This window comes from Leuresthes tenuis, unplaced genomic scaffold (genome assembly GCF_036924035.1).
Source record: "Leuresthes tenuis unplaced genomic scaffold, fLeuTen1.0.hap1 SCAF_18, whole genome shotgun sequence".
Lineage (NCBI taxonomy): Eukaryota > Metazoa > Chordata > Actinopteri > Atheriniformes > Atherinopsidae > Leuresthes > Leuresthes tenuis.
The window spans coordinates 10,124,745-10,142,255 of record NW_027325372.1 but is presented as its reverse complement, the minus strand read 5'-3'; the positions used below and the strand labels follow the sequence as shown (position 1 = coordinate 10,142,255).

The window sequence follows — 17,511 nt, the reverse complement described above, 5'->3', positions numbered from 1 at the left end:
GGAGACTGAGAGTAGGTGGTTGTAGATTCATTACAATGAAGCCTTTAATTCAAAGTTCCCCACATTCAACAAATGGTTAACTAAAGAGTTACACATGTCGCATTGGTGGAGCGATAAAATAATTCAAACGCCCCACAGTTTACAGCCGAAATAAACTTAAGTGATGGGTGTTGCACAATCAGCTCAATGACAGAAGATTGCAAAGCACTACGGACTGAAGCCTCCCTGATTACTCGCCAGTTTGCCAATCAGCTGCCAGAACTCAGAGAAAGTCAACTCCCCGTCGTTGTTTTCATCTATTGAGCCCATGAGCTGGTCGATCGCTCCGGGATCGCTGGCATTCTGTGGGTGATCATAGAGGAGACACTGATCATTGTAAGATCACTTTGAGCTGCAACATCAGCTACTGAGAAAGACTGTCCTGCCACCTAATGGTTGAGTGGAGTATATGGACACACAATGTTTCTTAATGTTACAAGCCTTTAAAGGCACAAATTCAATCTATTTATTTACATGTTAGGCCTATATGTGTTGATAACTGTGGGAAACTTAACTTAAACATAATCACTGACTGTAGCCTTTATAACATATTTATTACATTAACAGTTATAATAAAAGTTGCTTTACTTGCCAAACACAACTGCTTTTATTACACTGTCATAAACGTGAAAGATTTTAATTATCTTGTCACAAGTTTGATTGGTTCTACTTTTCAGCAATTATTAAGAAAACATACAGAATCATAACTGTATCATTAAACATATCTGGAGGTTGAATTTTAAAGAAAAGGTAATCCCACCCTAAACCTAAGCCTGAGACAAGAGTTTTGAAACAAGTTAGTCACTTACAATACAATGTTTTAACTGACAAGTGAAGAAAAAATAAGAAAAACAGTACCTAGTGTGGTGTGTCACATGTACACCCACACAAAGTATGTAGTGGTAAAAGTGTGTGGTGTTAAAATCAAATACAGGAAATTCTCATAAGTGCAAAGTTCTTAAACTGACTGAAAAACAATAACTTGAGTTACAATACACACAGGTACTATAGCATGATCATTTATGTGCTAAAGTCATACATTTTAAAATATGATAATGGTCATGTTTACGTCCCAGAATATAAAAATTATATTTTTAATTCTGCTCTGACATCTGTAAAACTAAGTGGTGGCAACAAATGATTATTTTTGTAAGGGAAAATACTTGTGGAGTGTAACATCTGACATGTAAAGAAGCTCCAAACGTCTAGATGCTGCAAAATAACCGAGTTTCATTTAACGTCTCCCTGTCTGTGCTCAATGAAGTCGACAGAAATCAGGACCCAAAGAAGCTGAGGACAACCCAGGAGACGCACCTTGACGAAGTTTGGTAGCTGAGAGGTCACCAGGCTGTGGAATTCATCTTTGCTCAACGTGTTGGAGGATCCGTCATTCCCAGCGTACACCTTGAACTGGGTGACAATGGTGGTGATGGCTGATTCCATGATGGTTTGTGCTGTAAAGCATGTGAAAAAAGCTTCAACAAAGCTGAATACACCTAGACATAAAATCAGATATAGATATATAGCAACAGAAAACAACAGTTGATGCCTTACCTGCTGGGTTTAGATACAGCGTGGCGAGTTGCAGAAGGTGCCAAGAGCCTTATCCCTCCACTCTGACCATCACCTCCCCAAATATATGTGCTTCATCTCCATCACTGCTGCACACATCAGCGGAAAACACTTAACCTGCCCATCTCTTCTCCCCCATCCTGCAGGCTGCCCTCATCGCTGCCTGATTTCCATGACCCAGGCACATAAAAAAAAACTGCAAACCCTCTCACACGCCCACATAAGCCAGAAAACTGCCATGCTGACCTACAAAGGGCAAATCTCTTCTGATGACTGCACAAAACCTATCTCAGTCTTTCTGCAGATAGCATCAGGCTGGTCTAATCAAGAGACAGAATCATGCATGTCTAAGCAGTAATTAGTTTATACAAAACATGACTCAAATAATAGCACAGAGGACAAACGCACACTGACTCATGTGTACAACCTTTCAACTGCATATTGTGTGTATGGAATACCATTTTAACCACAGTGGAGGATGATGGTTATTAGAAGTCAAAGAGAGGGCCCTCTCTGGAAAAAAAAGCACAAATGTCTGAAATGCCTCTTTGCTGACTTGTTGTAGAATTTAAAGAATGGCAGGCTCTCTCTGCTGTTTCAGAAGGACTGACTTGTTCTCACTCATCAACATACCAGGTCTGTGACTGCTTCGTCGTCATATCAGCACAGGCTGCGGGTGAGTTTGTGCCTGTGAATGTAAGCTCAGAGTATTAAATCTGGGAGTAAATATTTTAGTTTGGTATCTTAGGGGTGATAACAGGTGCCAGTCGTGACAACACTTCTGCTTCCCATCAAAGAGTGAGTCAGCTGCCGTGTTTCACACGCTGTTGGGTGGCGTTGTTAACTTTTCAGCACCAAAACTATTGCATTGACAACACCAGCTCTAGTTCTTTTCATTCATGAATCTATTCAGTTGGTTTGTTAAATGCTCTCCATAGAAACATAAAAGGATGGGAAAGAAAGTAAACCCTCTTTCAGTTCTGAGGTGTCAGCACTGGTAAGAAAAAAAAAACTGGGTCCTCACCAGCTCTTAAAAACAGAAAGATACAAGCTCAGTCAAACAGCAACACATGACACGTTACAGTGTGTCATAATTTATTGAACAAAAAACTAAGCCAAAATGCATAATCAGTATGAGAAAAATTAAGTACGTCCTTACTGTTTCCACAACAGCTGAGTAGTCAGGTACTGCAATTCAAATGCTTGGTTAATAGATCATAAGCAAGTTTGGGCACGTCTCTAAAAGCTAATGTTTTGACAGTTTTCTCGTCTCGCGCACTGAGGTGTGTGTCAACTCTATTCCAAGATAGAGCTGTCGGTAATGATGCTCGGAAGGCAGCTATTGCTGCTCACCAATCCGAGGAGGGTTATGAGACAATTTCTAAACAATTCTAAGTGCATAATTCTACAGAGAGAAAGATTATTCACAAGTGGAAAACATTCAAGACAGATGTCAGCCTTCTCATGAGTGAACGTCCCAGCAAGTTCACCCAATGTAGCAATGCTCAGAAAAACTGCAAAAAGCCAAGGGCTACATCTCAGACTCTATGGGCCTCAATTAGCATGTTAAATGTTCATGACATGTTAAATGTTAAGTTCTTGACAGTACAATTAGAAAAAGACAAGTATGGCTTGTTTGGAAGGGACTCTTTTCTCCAATAAGAACAAAGCAGGTTTGTAAAGTTGTGTCTGAAAAAAAACAACATTTACAGAACAATGTCCTTTGGACAGACGAAAACAAGGTGGAGATGTTTAGTCATGATGTACAGCAATGGGTTGGGTAAAAACCAAACAACTCAAAGCAACTGTCAAGCTCTGATGGGGGGCTGAAGATCTGAGCTTGTTTTGCAGCCACAGGACCTGCACATGTCGCAGTCATCGAGTCCACCACAAACTTGTCTGCATACCAACATGTTCTAGTGTCAAATGTGAGGCCATCTGTTCAACAGCTAAAGTCTGGGCCATGCAACAGGACTATGATCCCAAACACAGCCGCAAATCTGCAACAGAATAACTGCAAAAGTAAAGACTTGAGGTGTTGCAACGAGACAGTTAAAGTCCAGACCTCAAACTGACCTAAAGTAAGCTGTGCACAAACTAAGACTGCAAACCTCAAGGAACTGAAGCAACGTTAGAAAGAATAGGGGCCCAAAATTCTTCCACAACAATGTGAGAGACTGATAACATCTTAAGAAACAAAAAAATGACTCCACATTATTGCTGTTAAAATTATTGCTTTGTTCTTGTGAAATAAGAACAAGGACATGCGGAATATTATGTCAACTGTTGTCGATCCTCTGAGGTTGTGTTTCAGCAGTTTTAAAGATCTGATAAGAATCTTCACATTTTAACCAATGAATCTGGTAAACCTTGAAAAAAAAAAAAGAAAGAGGACAATTTACAGACGTAATGGTGAAAAATTTATTGAACTCAACATTTACGTTCTAAAAACAGGACATAACCGATGATGAGGAAAATTAGATAGATCAATTACATCTGGATCTGAGTCAGTCCTACATTATCAGTAAGCACAGAGCCCTACTGTTGTCCCACAAAGACACAAGTACTTCTCAAGTATCAATTCAACTCTCACTTTCATTAAAAGGATTCACGTTTAGTTTAGTGTACTCTTTCCTTCAAACCCTTTGGTCTAGAAACCTTCAGAAAAAGAAACATTCCCCGCTACAAACGGCAGAGAAAATTGAGCAAAGATCAGTTCAACACTTTGTGTGTAAAAACTCTGACATTCACTCTCTGCCCTATAAACAGCGGTACAACTGAAAGTAGTGTAAACTCGTTTACCTCTTGTAGTAGCCAATGAAATCCAAGACCTCATCTCAAAACTAAGCTAGTCATCATGAAAAAAGGCACATAAGCAGCAAAGGGTAAACTACATTTTTGAACAGCAAAAATGGGTGAAAACCGTTTAAACATTCAGCGACAACAGCCTGGGACTAAATCTGTGGCTCCTCTCGTTAAAATACAGGAAAACAACTGCCCAACAGTGACTAATAAATAATCAGCAAACACTTCAAAGCTTCTTTCAATCACTGGAAAAAAATCTGTCCATTTCAACATCGCATCCACAGAAAGGGCGAAGTGAAAGAAAAAGAACCATCTTAACTTCGCTGAAAAGTGACACAGGAGAACCTTTTGGACTTTGCTTCATGCTAGTCTTGTTTTTATCTTTGCCTGGCTTCTTCTGGGCTTAGAGAAAAAAAAAATCTGCCTCTTTACTTTTCTTTTTTCTTACAACTCCAAAAAGAAAAAAAAAAAAAAAAAAAATTACTGGCAAGCATGCCGATAATTTCTATTTATGAACAAAGTAAGACGAAAGGGGAAAACAAAACACTGGTTTGGTTGCAAAACTCATTTTGGTGAATCAACAAATGATCTCAAATAAACTCTTTGGGGATTACTTCACATCACTAACCTCTGTGGTTTCACTCAATGCCCTGGGAGTAAAGAGGCCCCACAACTACACTACAAAAATACAAGAGAACTCATATGTTCTACAGAAAAGAAAACCAAGACGAGGTTTTTCTGAAATGCTTGAGGAAAGTGCTAAAGTGGTTTAGCAGTCATAAATTTAACTATGGCTATCACTTCGTATTGCTCCCTTTGACGAACACCCACAAACCGATTCAACACATAGGGGTTGAGTTGGAGGATGAAAGGGTTGATTGGGGCTTTTGAACAGGCCACAGTGTGCGTTTGTTCGGGGAAACTGAATCTGATTCTTATCACTTTAAAAACAGATCTATTCCTCTGGGACTGGACAGTTGCTAAAGGCAAGTGGTATCTACAAACAGAAAAAAAAGGAAGGAAAAACACTGGACATTTCTTTAACCTGCTCGGTGGGATGAATTTCCACACAAGGAAAAGTGTCGACCTGCCAATTAAAATGCTTTTCTACATGCCATACAGAGAGAATTGTACCGATTTATACATTGCACTGTTGTTAAGTAGCATTATTTGCAAGTAACATCTCCTTAGGATCCTGTTTTTGTGTGCTCTGGCTTTAATTTTACATCGCAGACTGCAACATGCACTGTGTACAGCAGTAAATAGCAAAGGAAAATTCACACAACACATTACTGCGGGACTTCACTTGAGGAGGCATGACTTGACAGAGGTAGGTAACAACTAAGTCCAAAATGACAAATACAAGTGTAGCTTATAATTAGAGACTCAGAGGGACACATTTATGAGAGGCACAACCACTCTGTACCAAAAGTTACTACAATTACAGCTCTGAAGAGGAGAGGGTGGGCAAGAAATGTCCTATAAAATCACCACCTGTGCTTTGTCTTCCACTTGGATTTTACTGTTTTTAACTGTGTCCATTTCTAAGCTGTGGCAGCAAACTTCCACAGGGCCTCTCGCTCAAACTCCTCCATCTCCTCCTCAAGGGAGTCGTCATCCTTCAGTCCTCCACCGTCCAATACGTCAACCATGTCTTCCAGAATGTCCGCCACATCCTCAGCAAAGTCGCTGAAGAGAACCCTGTCGTGAATGAACACGCCATCCTCAAAGAACTCTGCAGTCAGCCTTCTGATCTTGTCCTTGCTTTCATTTGAGGACCCTTCGAGCTTGCTCAGGTAGCCCTCTAACAGTTCCTCAAACTCAGACAGCTCCACTGGATAGAGTCCCTCCTTGTTGGCGCAGTCCTCCACTGAGGTGCAGCCCAGCTGAGGGCGGACGTTGTGATGGAGCTTCTGCTCTTGGTCTCTCCAGAAGTCGTTGTTGTGGTGCTGATGAGGCTGGCGGGGCTGCTGATGGTGATGCTGATGCTGGTGCTGATGATGGTTGTGAGAGTTTTTACCCGGAAGGCTGTGCCACGGTTTCTCCTTCCTCCTTTCCTCTCTGTCCTTTCTGCGCTCATCCTTCTTTCTCTCCCACTCATCCTGGTGTTTCCTCCAGGCTTCTTTGTGAGCGTTCTGCTTCTGAGGCTTCCACTCCTTTTCCTTCTTCTCCTCCTTGTCCCTCCATCCACCCTCTTTGCTGCGCTTCCACTCCTTCTCTCCTCTCCACTCCTTTTCCTCCTTCTTCCACTGGTCCCGTTCACTGTTTTTGCCTTTGTTTCCTTTCCATTTGGACTCCTGTGGCTTCTTCTTCCCCCACCTCTCAACTTGTTCAGACAGCTTCTTCTGGATCTCATCCAAACTATCCCAAACTCGTTTTCTGTCGCCCCCATCTTTTCTCATCCCCTCAAGTCTTTTCTTGCTCTCTTCCAGAAGAACCTTCTGCCTCTGGAGTTCTTCCTTCCGCATACCTTCCTCCTTCCTCTCTGGCCCAGATGCTTTATGAGAACTCTGAGCGTCTTTGTCATTGGGCTGAGAGGCTGAACTCGAAGTAGCTTGGAGTATTTCCGGCTCAGCTGCAGGGGTTTCAAGAAATCAAAACTTAAGAAATTGTCAAACAATTCAAGTAAAAAGTACCGAGGCAACACAGATTTCGCCCACAACACACCTGTGAGCTGGTTGAGTTCAGTCACTCTGACCCTCAGGCTCTCCAGCTCTCTCTTCAGCTCAGGCAGAGACAACAGCTCCTCCCTCAGTTTTGCATTTTCATTTTCCAAATCAGCTGTACCCTTTTCATCACCACTGGCAGCCACTGCCCTCATCTCAGAGTCAAGTTCCTCTTTCTTAGTCTGAGAGATGTAAATAGAGACGGGTTACAGTGGACAACAGGGCAGCTGAAATCCAGATGCTACACAAATTAGACAATAATCAAAACGCTTTATTTTAAATCAAGCTGACTTTACTCAGCAGTATTTTAATGAGATTGTATAAATGAATAATTAACGTCAGTAGGGCTCTATGCTGACCTGCAGTTGAGCCTCTAACTCAGTGATTTGTTGGTTTTCCTGTGTCAGTTTATCCAATAGCGCTTTCATATCCTGTGGATCATTGCTAAGCCAGTCCTGGATTGAAAATCATTGGTGCATGAAGAAAACACATACTTTAAAAAAAATACATGCTTTTTATTTTTGCTATTCATCTCTGCAGCTTTAAGGAAAATGATTCATTTGCATACTACTACACAGACACGTACTGGACAATGAGAATAATCAGCTTGAAAAACAAACAAAACAAAAAAAACAGACCTGGCTTTGTTCTCCGTCGCTCAGTTCGGAGGCATCAAAGTCACCTGTTAAACAAGACAACACCACATTCACACAAACCTGATGAAGGACACATTTATTGCCACATAGCTGCCAAACTGTCTCAGAAACTTGCTTTGATTGTGAGGTGCACCACCGCTACATTAGAAGACTCTATTAGTTTGCTGATATATATATTTTTTTTTAAAAAAGCACGATACATTTGACTTGTCATCAAACAAAATACCTGCCAATGATACTTTCCTTTCTACATCCTCCCCCTGAACATCAAGAGATACCTTCTAAACAGTGACGAAGAGCGTCATCCCCACAATTCCAAAAGCATGTTATTTGCTTTTTTCTGCTGCTGCTGCATGAGCTGTCAGGCCAAATAAGTGCTTTGACAATCTACTGAGCGTCAGCCAGCGAGAGCAGAAGCTTACACAGCAGTCTTATCTTTGGCACTGGACCTGCCATTATCCAGGTCAGAGAGGAAACCTGTTGCCATAGTGCAGCTTAGTCAACAAGATCTAAAAACAGACACCTAAGTATTGCTGAGAACTGCAAATAAACACGCTTATGTACCTCAAATACTGTCACTGTCAAACAAGTGGACTTAACATTTTGACTACATTTACAGTGAGAACCTTAGAGCAGTCTAACCTTTTGCTGCAAAGGGTGAACAACCCCATTTTTTAATGAGACAGAATAATAAGAAAATACCAAGTAGCATATCTCACATCTCATTAGGACAATGTTTCTCAGTTCCGGTCCTCATGACCCACTGCCCTGCATGTTTTCGATGTTTCCCTCCTCCGCCACACCTGATTCAAATGATCAACTCGTCATCAAGCTCTGCAGTGGCCTGATAAGGAGCCATTCATTTGAATCAGGTGTGGTGGAGGAGGGAAACATTGAAAACATGCAGGGCAGTGGGTCATGAGGACCGGAATTAAGAAACACAGCATTAGGAAAAGTGGCAACAGGTCAGTAATATGAGTGAGTATAGAAAGAGCCTCCCAGGGAGGTAAAGATGTGGAGGGGCTCATCTCGCTGGGACTGAGTCTGTGGTCAAATGGTGTAACAATGTAGGAGTAATGCTTCTCTGTGTAAAACAGCAGCGACTTTGTGAATCCATCATTTACAACGCAAATGTACAACTTTTAATATCATTAAAAGTATTCCCAGAGAATACTGGACAAAAAATATGTGAAAAAGCTGTCAAATTTTAAAGAGAGAATTTTGAAACTATTCCAGACCACTGAACGTCTGGCTCCCTGGAAGGAAAATATATAAAAAACGAAGGGTGGCTCAGGGCTCACAGGATTGTATATTATACACAATGAACCATAGGCTTCAGGAAAGAGGGTCATAGGAATATGCTCCATTTCTGCTCATCTATAAATGAAGATGTGAGTCAACCCTCTACCTTGCGCACAGAGATGACTTCAGATTCTCTGAATCTTCTGATGATATTATGTATTATAGATAATAGAATATTCTGAAACATAATTTGTAGATACAGGTTGTTGTTTTTTTAAGATTACTGAACTTCTGTCCATCTTTACTTCTGACAGACTGTATCTTTAAGGTGCTCTCTTCACATCTAATAAAGTTACTAATCTGTTGCTGGTTAAGCTAATTAGTTGCAACGTGATCCTCCAGCTGTTTCTTTTTAGCACCACATACTTTTCCAGCCTTTTGTTTCCTCTGTTCCAAAGATTTTGAGACATCTTAAAAATCTAAGATGGTCCATTATTTCTCAGAAAACAATGTAATGTCTCACTTTCAACAGCTGATATGTTTTCTCTGTTCTACTGTAAATAAGATACATTTTTTATGAGATTTACAAGTTAGTACAAACTGTCTTTATTCAAATTTTACACATTGACCCACTATTTGGAATTGTGGTGTAATCCTACCATGAATAATGAGGTATAAGGTGAAAAATACAGTTGAGTAATTTAGCTTCTGCTGTTACTATACAGCATGCAGATGCTGTAAGCAAGAATAATACCTCTTACTAGATGAGGGTTTAAAAAGCAGAAGCAAAATGGGATGATTATTAAAGAGGAACTTACCTGAAAGAAAGAGGGAACCTAAGAAGAGCAGGACCAGACCAGCCACAATGCATTTGTTCAGGGAGAACCATGACCTTTCCTCCTTCCTCTCAGCCAGCTTAAATTCTACCTCCTCTTCATCATCTTCCTCATCAGAGGTTCTTGGTCTTGGGGCATCAAAGGGCACATTCCTCCTCCTCAGTCCATCATCAAAGCTGCTCCTTTCACCCAACTCCAGACTGCTGGATAGCTCTGAAAGGGGGAGAAACGTAACAAGGAGAGTTTGTGAACATGAAAACAGAATTCCGAAACATCAGAGACTCTTTGGAACAGATGATGCTTATAATGCGTGAACCTAAACCATATGCATGCAACTGAGGCTCCAAGTCCCGTCAATAAATCATCTTAATATCTTTACAGACTAAATCATCAGTAGTTATTCCCAAGATTATAATTATCTACTGGCAGCCTTCGGCACATAAAAATACCAGCATCTGAATAATGACATGAAATGCAGAACACAAAAATGTGCAAACAGCATGTGAGAAATGTCTGACAAAGAGACTGGTGCTGGTTGTGGAAATGCATGACATTTTCTCACTAAATTACAACAACAGTAATTTCATGCTTGGGTTTTCTTCAATTTCTCAGCGGGGCGTGGACCTCACTGACATGGTGATAAATCTCTTTCCAGCTGCGAGCGTGACACAGATAAGAAACACGTTAACAAATCTTCAGTGAGATTTCTGTTTTTTCTTTTTGTTTTGTTTTTTTCAATCAGCTTTTGCTAATTGCAAGCACCAGAAATCACTTCTAGTTTCCTCAAGGCTGCACTACCAACTGGGAATAGCTGTTAACAGCCACAGAACCTCTGATGCCCCCCAGAGGCCCCGAAAGCCTCATGAGTTTATTGTGCAGTAGTTTTCTCATAGTTTTTAATGTGATCAACTATCAGCTGGTCTGAAAATACAAACTGCTAAATCACATTGTGGAGTTACATGTTAATAGCCTTAAAATGGACCAGCTGATCTCAAGGTCCAGCCTTCTAAGGGGTGACTGTGTCAAAATCCCCATTAAAATGCTCACAAATTATGTGGTACTTATTTCTAAATCAACTTGTATTTAGATTCCTACATAGCAAACCCATGGCCTCTTATTATTCCAGCCGAGCAGAACTGTATAGACCAAGAGGAATCAAAGGTTAGTTAGAAACTCATTTTGCCACACATCAACTTTATGTCAGAAAGAACTCTGCTGTCCTCCTCCTACGCCTGTCCTAGATGACCCGGTTCTCCGATGTGTTAAAACATTTCTTTTCATTGTTTGCTTCTTCAGATTTTGCTTGTTTTGCTGGCAAAAGCCCATCAAATTCAAAAATCTTTTGAGTGGTTATTGTCACACTTGTTGCAAAGCAACACACGGCCAGATATCCTAATAACTAGTAGACAAACTGGTTTAGATAAACAATGAAAAGAAAACTGTCTTTCTAGGAGAAGCTAGCAGAAGGTCAACGCTTTTTAGTGTTTTTCAAATTAACATGTATATTTAGAAACAACGTTAGAGCAGGATGCCCCATACCATCCCATCCCATCCCATCTATCTATCTATACTCCATTTAGAACTTATGCATGTCCTGTGGATGGGAATCACGAGCAAGCCAACCAAACTGTCACTTTTGTGTCAATGGTTGTTTCATTTGAAGGATTTCTGAATGTCCGCTGTATTAAAAGCCCCAATCTCGTCAGAAGAAGTGTTAAGAAAAAAGAAAATATGTTATTTCTCACTGTATTTGTAATTGCTGAGTGACTACCTCAAGCATTCCTGTTGGATAATTCCATACCTTCTTCGTCCTCTATTTCTTCCTCAGGCACGTTCTCGCATGGCTTTGCTGGCTCCTTTTCAACAGCAGCCTCTTCTTCCTCCGTCTCAGCTGAGCCAATTGTCTCTGGTGCAGGACTTTCTTTGTCTGGATGTTCTTTTACCAGGCTCTCTGGAATTGTGCTTGGAGGTGCTGTGCTGTCTGGAACAAGAGTGATATCAGCTTCGACGTCGGATGGCGGATCAGTGGCTGTAAGGGTCTCTGTGGGGACATTAACCTCGGGTTCAGCGCTGAAGATGGGACTCTCCTCAGCAGGACTTGCAGGAAGCACAGCATCAGCAGGCGTGTCAAGAGCCAGCTCAGCTGAGACGGGGATCTCACTCATGGGAGGAGAAGAGCAGTACTCATCGGGCTCAACTGGGAGGACTTCTACAGCTGGGATATCTAGAGGAGCCCCTGAACTGATGTTGGTGACAAAAGGCATGGCACCCAGGTGTTCATTGTCACTTGGGGAGCTGGTTACAATATCATGGATAACTGGAGGCTGACTCTCCAGATCAAGGTCTGGAGGGTCAAGGGGGTTAGGTGGAAGAGGGCTCAACCGGGTAGGACTAGAAGGGACGGGACCCTCACTCGACTCTGGGGATGTCTCTTGACAAACCTGGTGATGAGGCAGAAAAGGAAGAAGATTACCGGTTTTACATTTTTTATTTGATGTTTTTGCCATTTTAAGCCAAATATTGTTCCTCAGACTATACTTCATATGACATTTTTTTTTTTCAATTTGCAGCTGAGAAGGACTTTTGAATATTTTAATAGACCAAATCTCAACTTCTGAGGATATTTATTGTAAGCAGACACTGGCTTTGCACTTAGAAAACAAAAAAAAAACACTGTTGAATTTTGAATTTTCTACTTTTTGCGTTACACACTTCACCCTAAATGTTTAGAAATTATATAACATTGCTAATTATAACAAAGAAATGAAGCAGTAACAGGATTTTTGTGTTTTTTTTTCAATGGGTTGACATGCCTGAACTAGGTGTTAGTTTAGGTTACTGTGTACCAACCTGATGGCCTTCTTCAGATAGAACAGTTTCTACTGGAATATCAGCTGGTTTGTACTCAGCAGCAGCACCTGAAACTAAATGTGCACAATGTCAGAAACGAAATATGAAACCCAACAACAGGTTTGATTCTCATTTATGCCACAACCCTAACGACGGATGTTGACACTACCTGTCACCTCCTCAGAGAGACTGGGAGCGTCGCCAAGACTCTCAGTGCCATCATCCACTGGCCCGACATTCTCAATGGCAGCTTCCTGTGGGGTAAGAAGATCCAACTAGATCAGGCTTCCTACAATTATTACCTAATTGGTAACGCTGACATTGACATTTAAAGTGCACCTAATGCAGGCACGCATGTTTATTCACCAGTGCACACAAATGTTTGACATAGGGAATACGTGGTTTACGGATCAAAGGAATTTCTTTCAGTTTGCACTGTTCATCTTAATTAATCAAATAGCAACCAAGTGAAATTTGTCTAATATGATCTTTCAAATACATTAACCTTACTTATCTAAATGAGGACAGATAACTCTCCATTCCTATGAGTCATCAAGCTATCATGTCTGTCCTAACTAACAAAACACATTCCTGATGACACTGTGGAAAATGTTCATTGTCAAGAGATCAATAACAATAAGTACAGAAAGAGCATTAAAACGGACATAATTCTGGAGTTAAAAATCACTGCATTGTCTATAGAGCACCTCTAAAAATCACCTTCTCCCTCTGCATCCACACGTATAAGTTAAAACTCAACATCTCAAAGCCAAAATATATAGAAAAAAACAAAGATCCGGAGAGCTCAAGCATGTTGGAGCTGGAATGAGGTTCAAAAGCCACTGTCTGTTCTGGTGAGTGGGCGTTTTTGTGCACAAGGCAGGTAACTTGCACATCTGTGAAGGAACCATTAACGCTGAGCAAAATACAGAGGTTTTGCAGCAACATGTGCCACTATCCAGATGTCCCATTTTTTTAGTCAAGGCTTGACTTATTTCAGCAAGACAACCCCAAACCACATTCTGCATGTATTACAACAGCATGACTCCACGTAAAAAACAATCTTCAGGCTAAACTGACCAGTCTGCATTTCAGTACTGTCACCTCCAGTAAATAATAGTTTTATTATGCTAAAAAATATCTCCAGACTGTTGAGCTGCTGAAATCCTATGACAACCAGGAATACCAAAGTATTTCACAGCTTTCAATGCTAAAGCGGTTTGTCTCTTAAGTTCCAAAAGGCTCAGAGTGTAGTTAAAATTTCTATTTCAATATCTGCAATATTGTCTCTACACTATTTTCTAGGCAACATAGGTCTTGAATGATTTACAAATCATCTCATTCATTTTTTTATTTATACAGATCAGCTACAATGTTAGAAGCACTGACCGGTTAAGTGAGTAACACTGCTCATCTTGCTACAATGCCAAAATCTGATGGGAAAATCCGCCTTTTGGCATTCACATGGATGTTACTTTGACAATTGCCAACGACCTAACCACCAGATCAGTCACCCCCAAAAGTAGAGGTGGCCGTGTCAGTAGCACGTGTCGGATAATCTGTGTCCATGCCCGGAGTGGTCAGGGCTCTTTTGGTGGAAACAAGAGAAACTACACAATACTAGACAGACGGACATAATGTTACGGATAATCGATGTACATTTTACACAGCATCCAAATGTTTTTGGAAACGGTTTTGAATTAGAAACACTCTTCACTAACACAGTGCAACTCAACACAGATAAAGAGTCGCAACATTTTGTGCTTAAAAGCCAAATTTAACACTGGCAGTAATGCAAAACTGACAAGACAGTGAAATTGGTTAATAAAAAAAATGTACAGGTCAGTGCCCAGAAAGATAAATTAACTGTCTTACAGTAAAAGAAAGCAGGAGGTGGAGTTGTTTTCATTCAAACTGGACATATTGTATGAATGATGACTCATAATTTGGTGCTCTGCGGACACCCACCATGGTTTTATAATCTCAAGGGTTTCAAAGTTCAGGCAATTCATGAGCCAGAACGATAATCATTCCCGAAGCTATATCCAGACTCAGAGATCAGTATGAGGCAGACTTTCCTCTTCTGGTTGTCCATGCTTACCTCTGGGGAGAGGAGGGTCCAGCTGTTGGTTGAGGAGCCACTGCTGCCTGTGCTGTTGCTGCTGTCAGACATCGCCCTCGCCAGGCTCAACTTGGCACAGCACAAGACAGATTCTGCTTTATGCTATCCTGCAAATGAACACAGCAACAACGTGTCTTCACTAAACGTGCCAAATCCATGTCTTGTGAGATTCAAGAAAATGTCCTAGGTGAAATAGTCTGTCCGCAACCCGTGTTAACAATGTTTCTGTGGCGACAAGAAAAATCACATATAAAGACAAAATATGTGCAGGTGCATGCGGTTTTTAGCCTTCGGATTATATAAACTATTGCTTAAACTGACTTAATTAAGCAATAGCGGTGCAGTTTACGAAATAATACACTGCGCACACGGGATAAAGAGCTGATTATCGTTGATTCAAGTTATGCAACACTATGGTGGCATCCATAATACAATGCTGCGCAGCTAAACAAAGGGTCCTGTTACAAAAAAAGACAGACATTTCCTGATTTTATTTTTGACTGCTTTGCTATCGCTGCTTCTGGACAACCTCTCATTCAGATCCATCCATCCTGTCAATCTGTGCTGCAGTTAAATATCCAAAAACGGACAAGCCCCTGGCACGAGCAGCTCATTGATCCATTAACGAGCAAACATAGATTCATACTCACTCGTCTGCAACACTAAATGCGCTAAGGTTCTGTTTTGCACACAAACGACACAGACTCTGGGGGCTATGATTGCCGTAGCAACCAAATTCAATGTTCACTCATGATGGTAAACAAAGGATGGTAGCTTGAACATTCCCACTCTTCCGCGTTCCCACTCAGGCCCAGCAGTTAGCAGGCGCGTCACACACATGCTAGCGATATCAAATTAAACCCACAAGAAGGCGTTTTGTTTACCCCTGTTGCTTACGGCTCAGTCGCTCGCAGTTTTTTCTCCTGCAAAACGTTATGTTTTAAGTAACAACAACGGTCTTCTTCTCCTGTGAACTTGGGAACTTTGGGAATTCCAAGCTGCGTCACGTCGTCCCAAAGCGCCTCTCGTCCAATGGGATTTCAGTAAGTACAAGAAATGCCCGCCCCTAAATCAAGGCTTGGCCAATCAGATAGATGTGTCGTGTCAGGAAAGCGACGTCCATCCCGGCGTGATTGACGCCTGCAGGTGACGGTAGCAGGTGATAGACAGACCTCCTTCTCCGTGGTTTATAATAATATAACTTTGTGTGTGACCCTGACCCTCAAAATGCATGCTTGCACACATATATATACACAGGAGGGAGAGGCCACTAGAACCAGCTGCACACTGACACGTCTGCAGAGCTAAATTTGACTGCGGGACTTACCAGAGCAGATAATCCCATAACCGCTATTGCTTCAGTGTAGACATTCATTTCATCATCTGACTCCTTCTACTCTATTATTAGTATGTTAATAGTCCATCCGACTTCCTTATTACAAAGCAGGCAAATGTAATCAAAATAAGATAAAGGTGGGGGCAAAAGTCTTGATCCACTTCTCATTTCTTTATATTTTGCTTTTAAGGAGCCAGACTTTCTACTACAGCAGATGACCAATGAGAAAAAGGACAAAATACAGTAAATACCTGACACAGGTCGAGACAGATTTATCTGGACCTTGAAGCCTCATCAGGCATGGTCTCATAGCAGCGTGTGATCATCTTGACTGAGAACAAAACACAAAGGCAGCCAATATCCAAAGAAGAGCTTTGGAATGTCATTCAAGAATCCTGCAGAACTATTCTTGAAGACTACTTAAAGAAATTACAAGAAAATTTGTCCAGGAGGGCTCAGACTGCAGAATAAAGATAGTCATACCAAATATTGACTGTCAAGGTTGTTGAAATTCTACAACCTCAGTTTTTACTTCTGTACACTGTATCTACATTTATGTTTGCACGTTTTAAAAAATAGCTGCATCTATTTCCCACAGTCCTGGCAACATATAAAGAAATGAAGGAGGGGTGGGGCTCAAATGTCAGCACAGTACTGCACATGCAGCAGAGAACTCCAAATACTGGAGCTGTAAAAGGCATAATTTACAACCTTTAAAGAAATTCAGTGAAGTAGACATATGGTGTGTCATGAACTTAATTACTGGGATTCTTCATAAAACACCTCTATTGTCTGTACTTTACCCGTAATAGTATTTTACTGTCAAGTCAAGAACTGTTTCCCGTTGTATTCAAATGTGGCATATGAACGGATCACTGACACCTGTTTCCACGAACATATATCAATGTTCGATCAAGGTTTTTCACCTAAATTTGAAGTACTCAGAACATTTTTTTAAATCTCTTTTTTTCTGGTTCCTTAGGTCTTGAGCAATCTCAATCTATACTCCAGAAACTAAAATGCAATACATTTAATATAATGGGAGATGCCAGAAAAAGCGCATTTTATATCAATCTGCATATATACAAAGATTTTCATATCAAGTCTATTTTAGTAAATTACTTTGAGACAGGGCTGGCTTTACATATTGTGAGCTTCTCATAATATGTAAGAGTTCAAGTACCAGAGTTGATTTGGTTAAAAGGGGTTTCAAAGTATTTTGTCACTTCTTAGTGTGATCTCTCAGCAAAAGAAAAAAAACTTCATAGGCAGTGTGGCTCTTGCAGTTCAAGGTATGTGTGTTGTGAAATGTGATTCCCATAGAGACTCCATAAAACTTCTTTGTAATATGACAGTCAAAGCCAGTAATAAATCTGTATTTGTTAGA

The 17,511-nt window shown here is 40.8% G+C and overlaps 2 protein-coding genes across 4 annotated transcripts; both read right to left on the bottom strand.

The window, feature by feature from the left end:
• Positions 1-12: 12 nt before the first annotated feature.
• Positions 13-1,703, bottom strand: s100a11 (S100 calcium binding protein A11). The gene is made up of 3 exons (XM_072370753.1): positions 1,594-1,703; positions 1,354-1,493; positions 13-342 (listed from the first exon to the last, which is right to left on the bottom strand). Exons 2-3 carry the CDS (start codon positions 1,480-1,482, stop codon positions 208-210), a joined length of 264 nt encoding a protein of 87 aa, XP_072226854.1. The 5' UTR covers positions 1,483-1,493; positions 1,594-1,703; the 3' UTR covers positions 13-207.
• A 2,305-nt stretch (positions 1,704-4,008) lies between these two features.
• On the bottom strand, positions 4,009-15,827 carry pbxip1a (pre-B-cell leukemia homeobox interacting protein 1a). 3 transcript variants are annotated; one of them, XM_072369939.1, is made up of 10 exons: positions 15,439-15,827; positions 14,768-14,895; positions 12,836-12,920; positions 12,667-12,740; positions 11,618-12,257; positions 9,799-10,029; positions 7,721-7,764; positions 7,442-7,537; positions 7,084-7,264; positions 4,009-6,991 (listed from the first exon to the last, which is right to left on the bottom strand). In XM_072369939.1, exons 2-10 carry the CDS (start codon positions 14,837-14,839, stop codon positions 5,961-5,963), a joined length of 2,454 nt encoding a protein of 817 aa, XP_072226040.1. In that variant the 5' UTR covers positions 14,840-14,895; positions 15,439-15,827; the 3' UTR covers positions 4,009-5,960. The 3 variants fall into 3 exon arrangements, with proteins under 3 accessions (XP_072226040.1, XP_072226039.1, XP_072226041.1); XM_072369938.1 differs by having other exon boundaries at positions 15,673-15,827; XM_072369940.1 differs by having other exon boundaries at positions 15,686-15,827.
• Between the last annotated feature and the right edge of the window lie 1,684 nt (positions 15,828-17,511).

Excerpts from the sequence above, each read along its gene's own strand:
- s100a11 (XM_072370753.1), bottom strand. The coding sequence starts at position 1,482 with ATGGAATCAGCCATCACCACCATTGTCACCCAGTTCAAGGTGTACGCT. Across the intron at positions 343-1,353 it reads AGCTACCAAACTTCGTCAAG|AATGCCAGCGATCCCGGAGC; the intron begins GTGCGTCTCCTG and ends GATCACCCACAG.
- pbxip1a (XM_072369939.1), bottom strand. The coding sequence starts at position 14,839 with ATGTCTGACAGCAGCAACAGCACAGGCAGCAGTGGCTCCTCAACCAAC. Across the intron at positions 12,921-14,767 it reads GGACCCTCCTCTCCCCAGAG|GAAGCTGCCATTGAGAATGT; the intron begins GTAAGCATGGAC and ends CTTACCCCACAG. Across the intron at positions 7,538-7,720 it reads GCGACGGAGAACAAAGCCAG|GACTGGCTTAGCAATGATCC; the intron begins GTCTGTTTTTTT and ends TTTTCAATCCAG.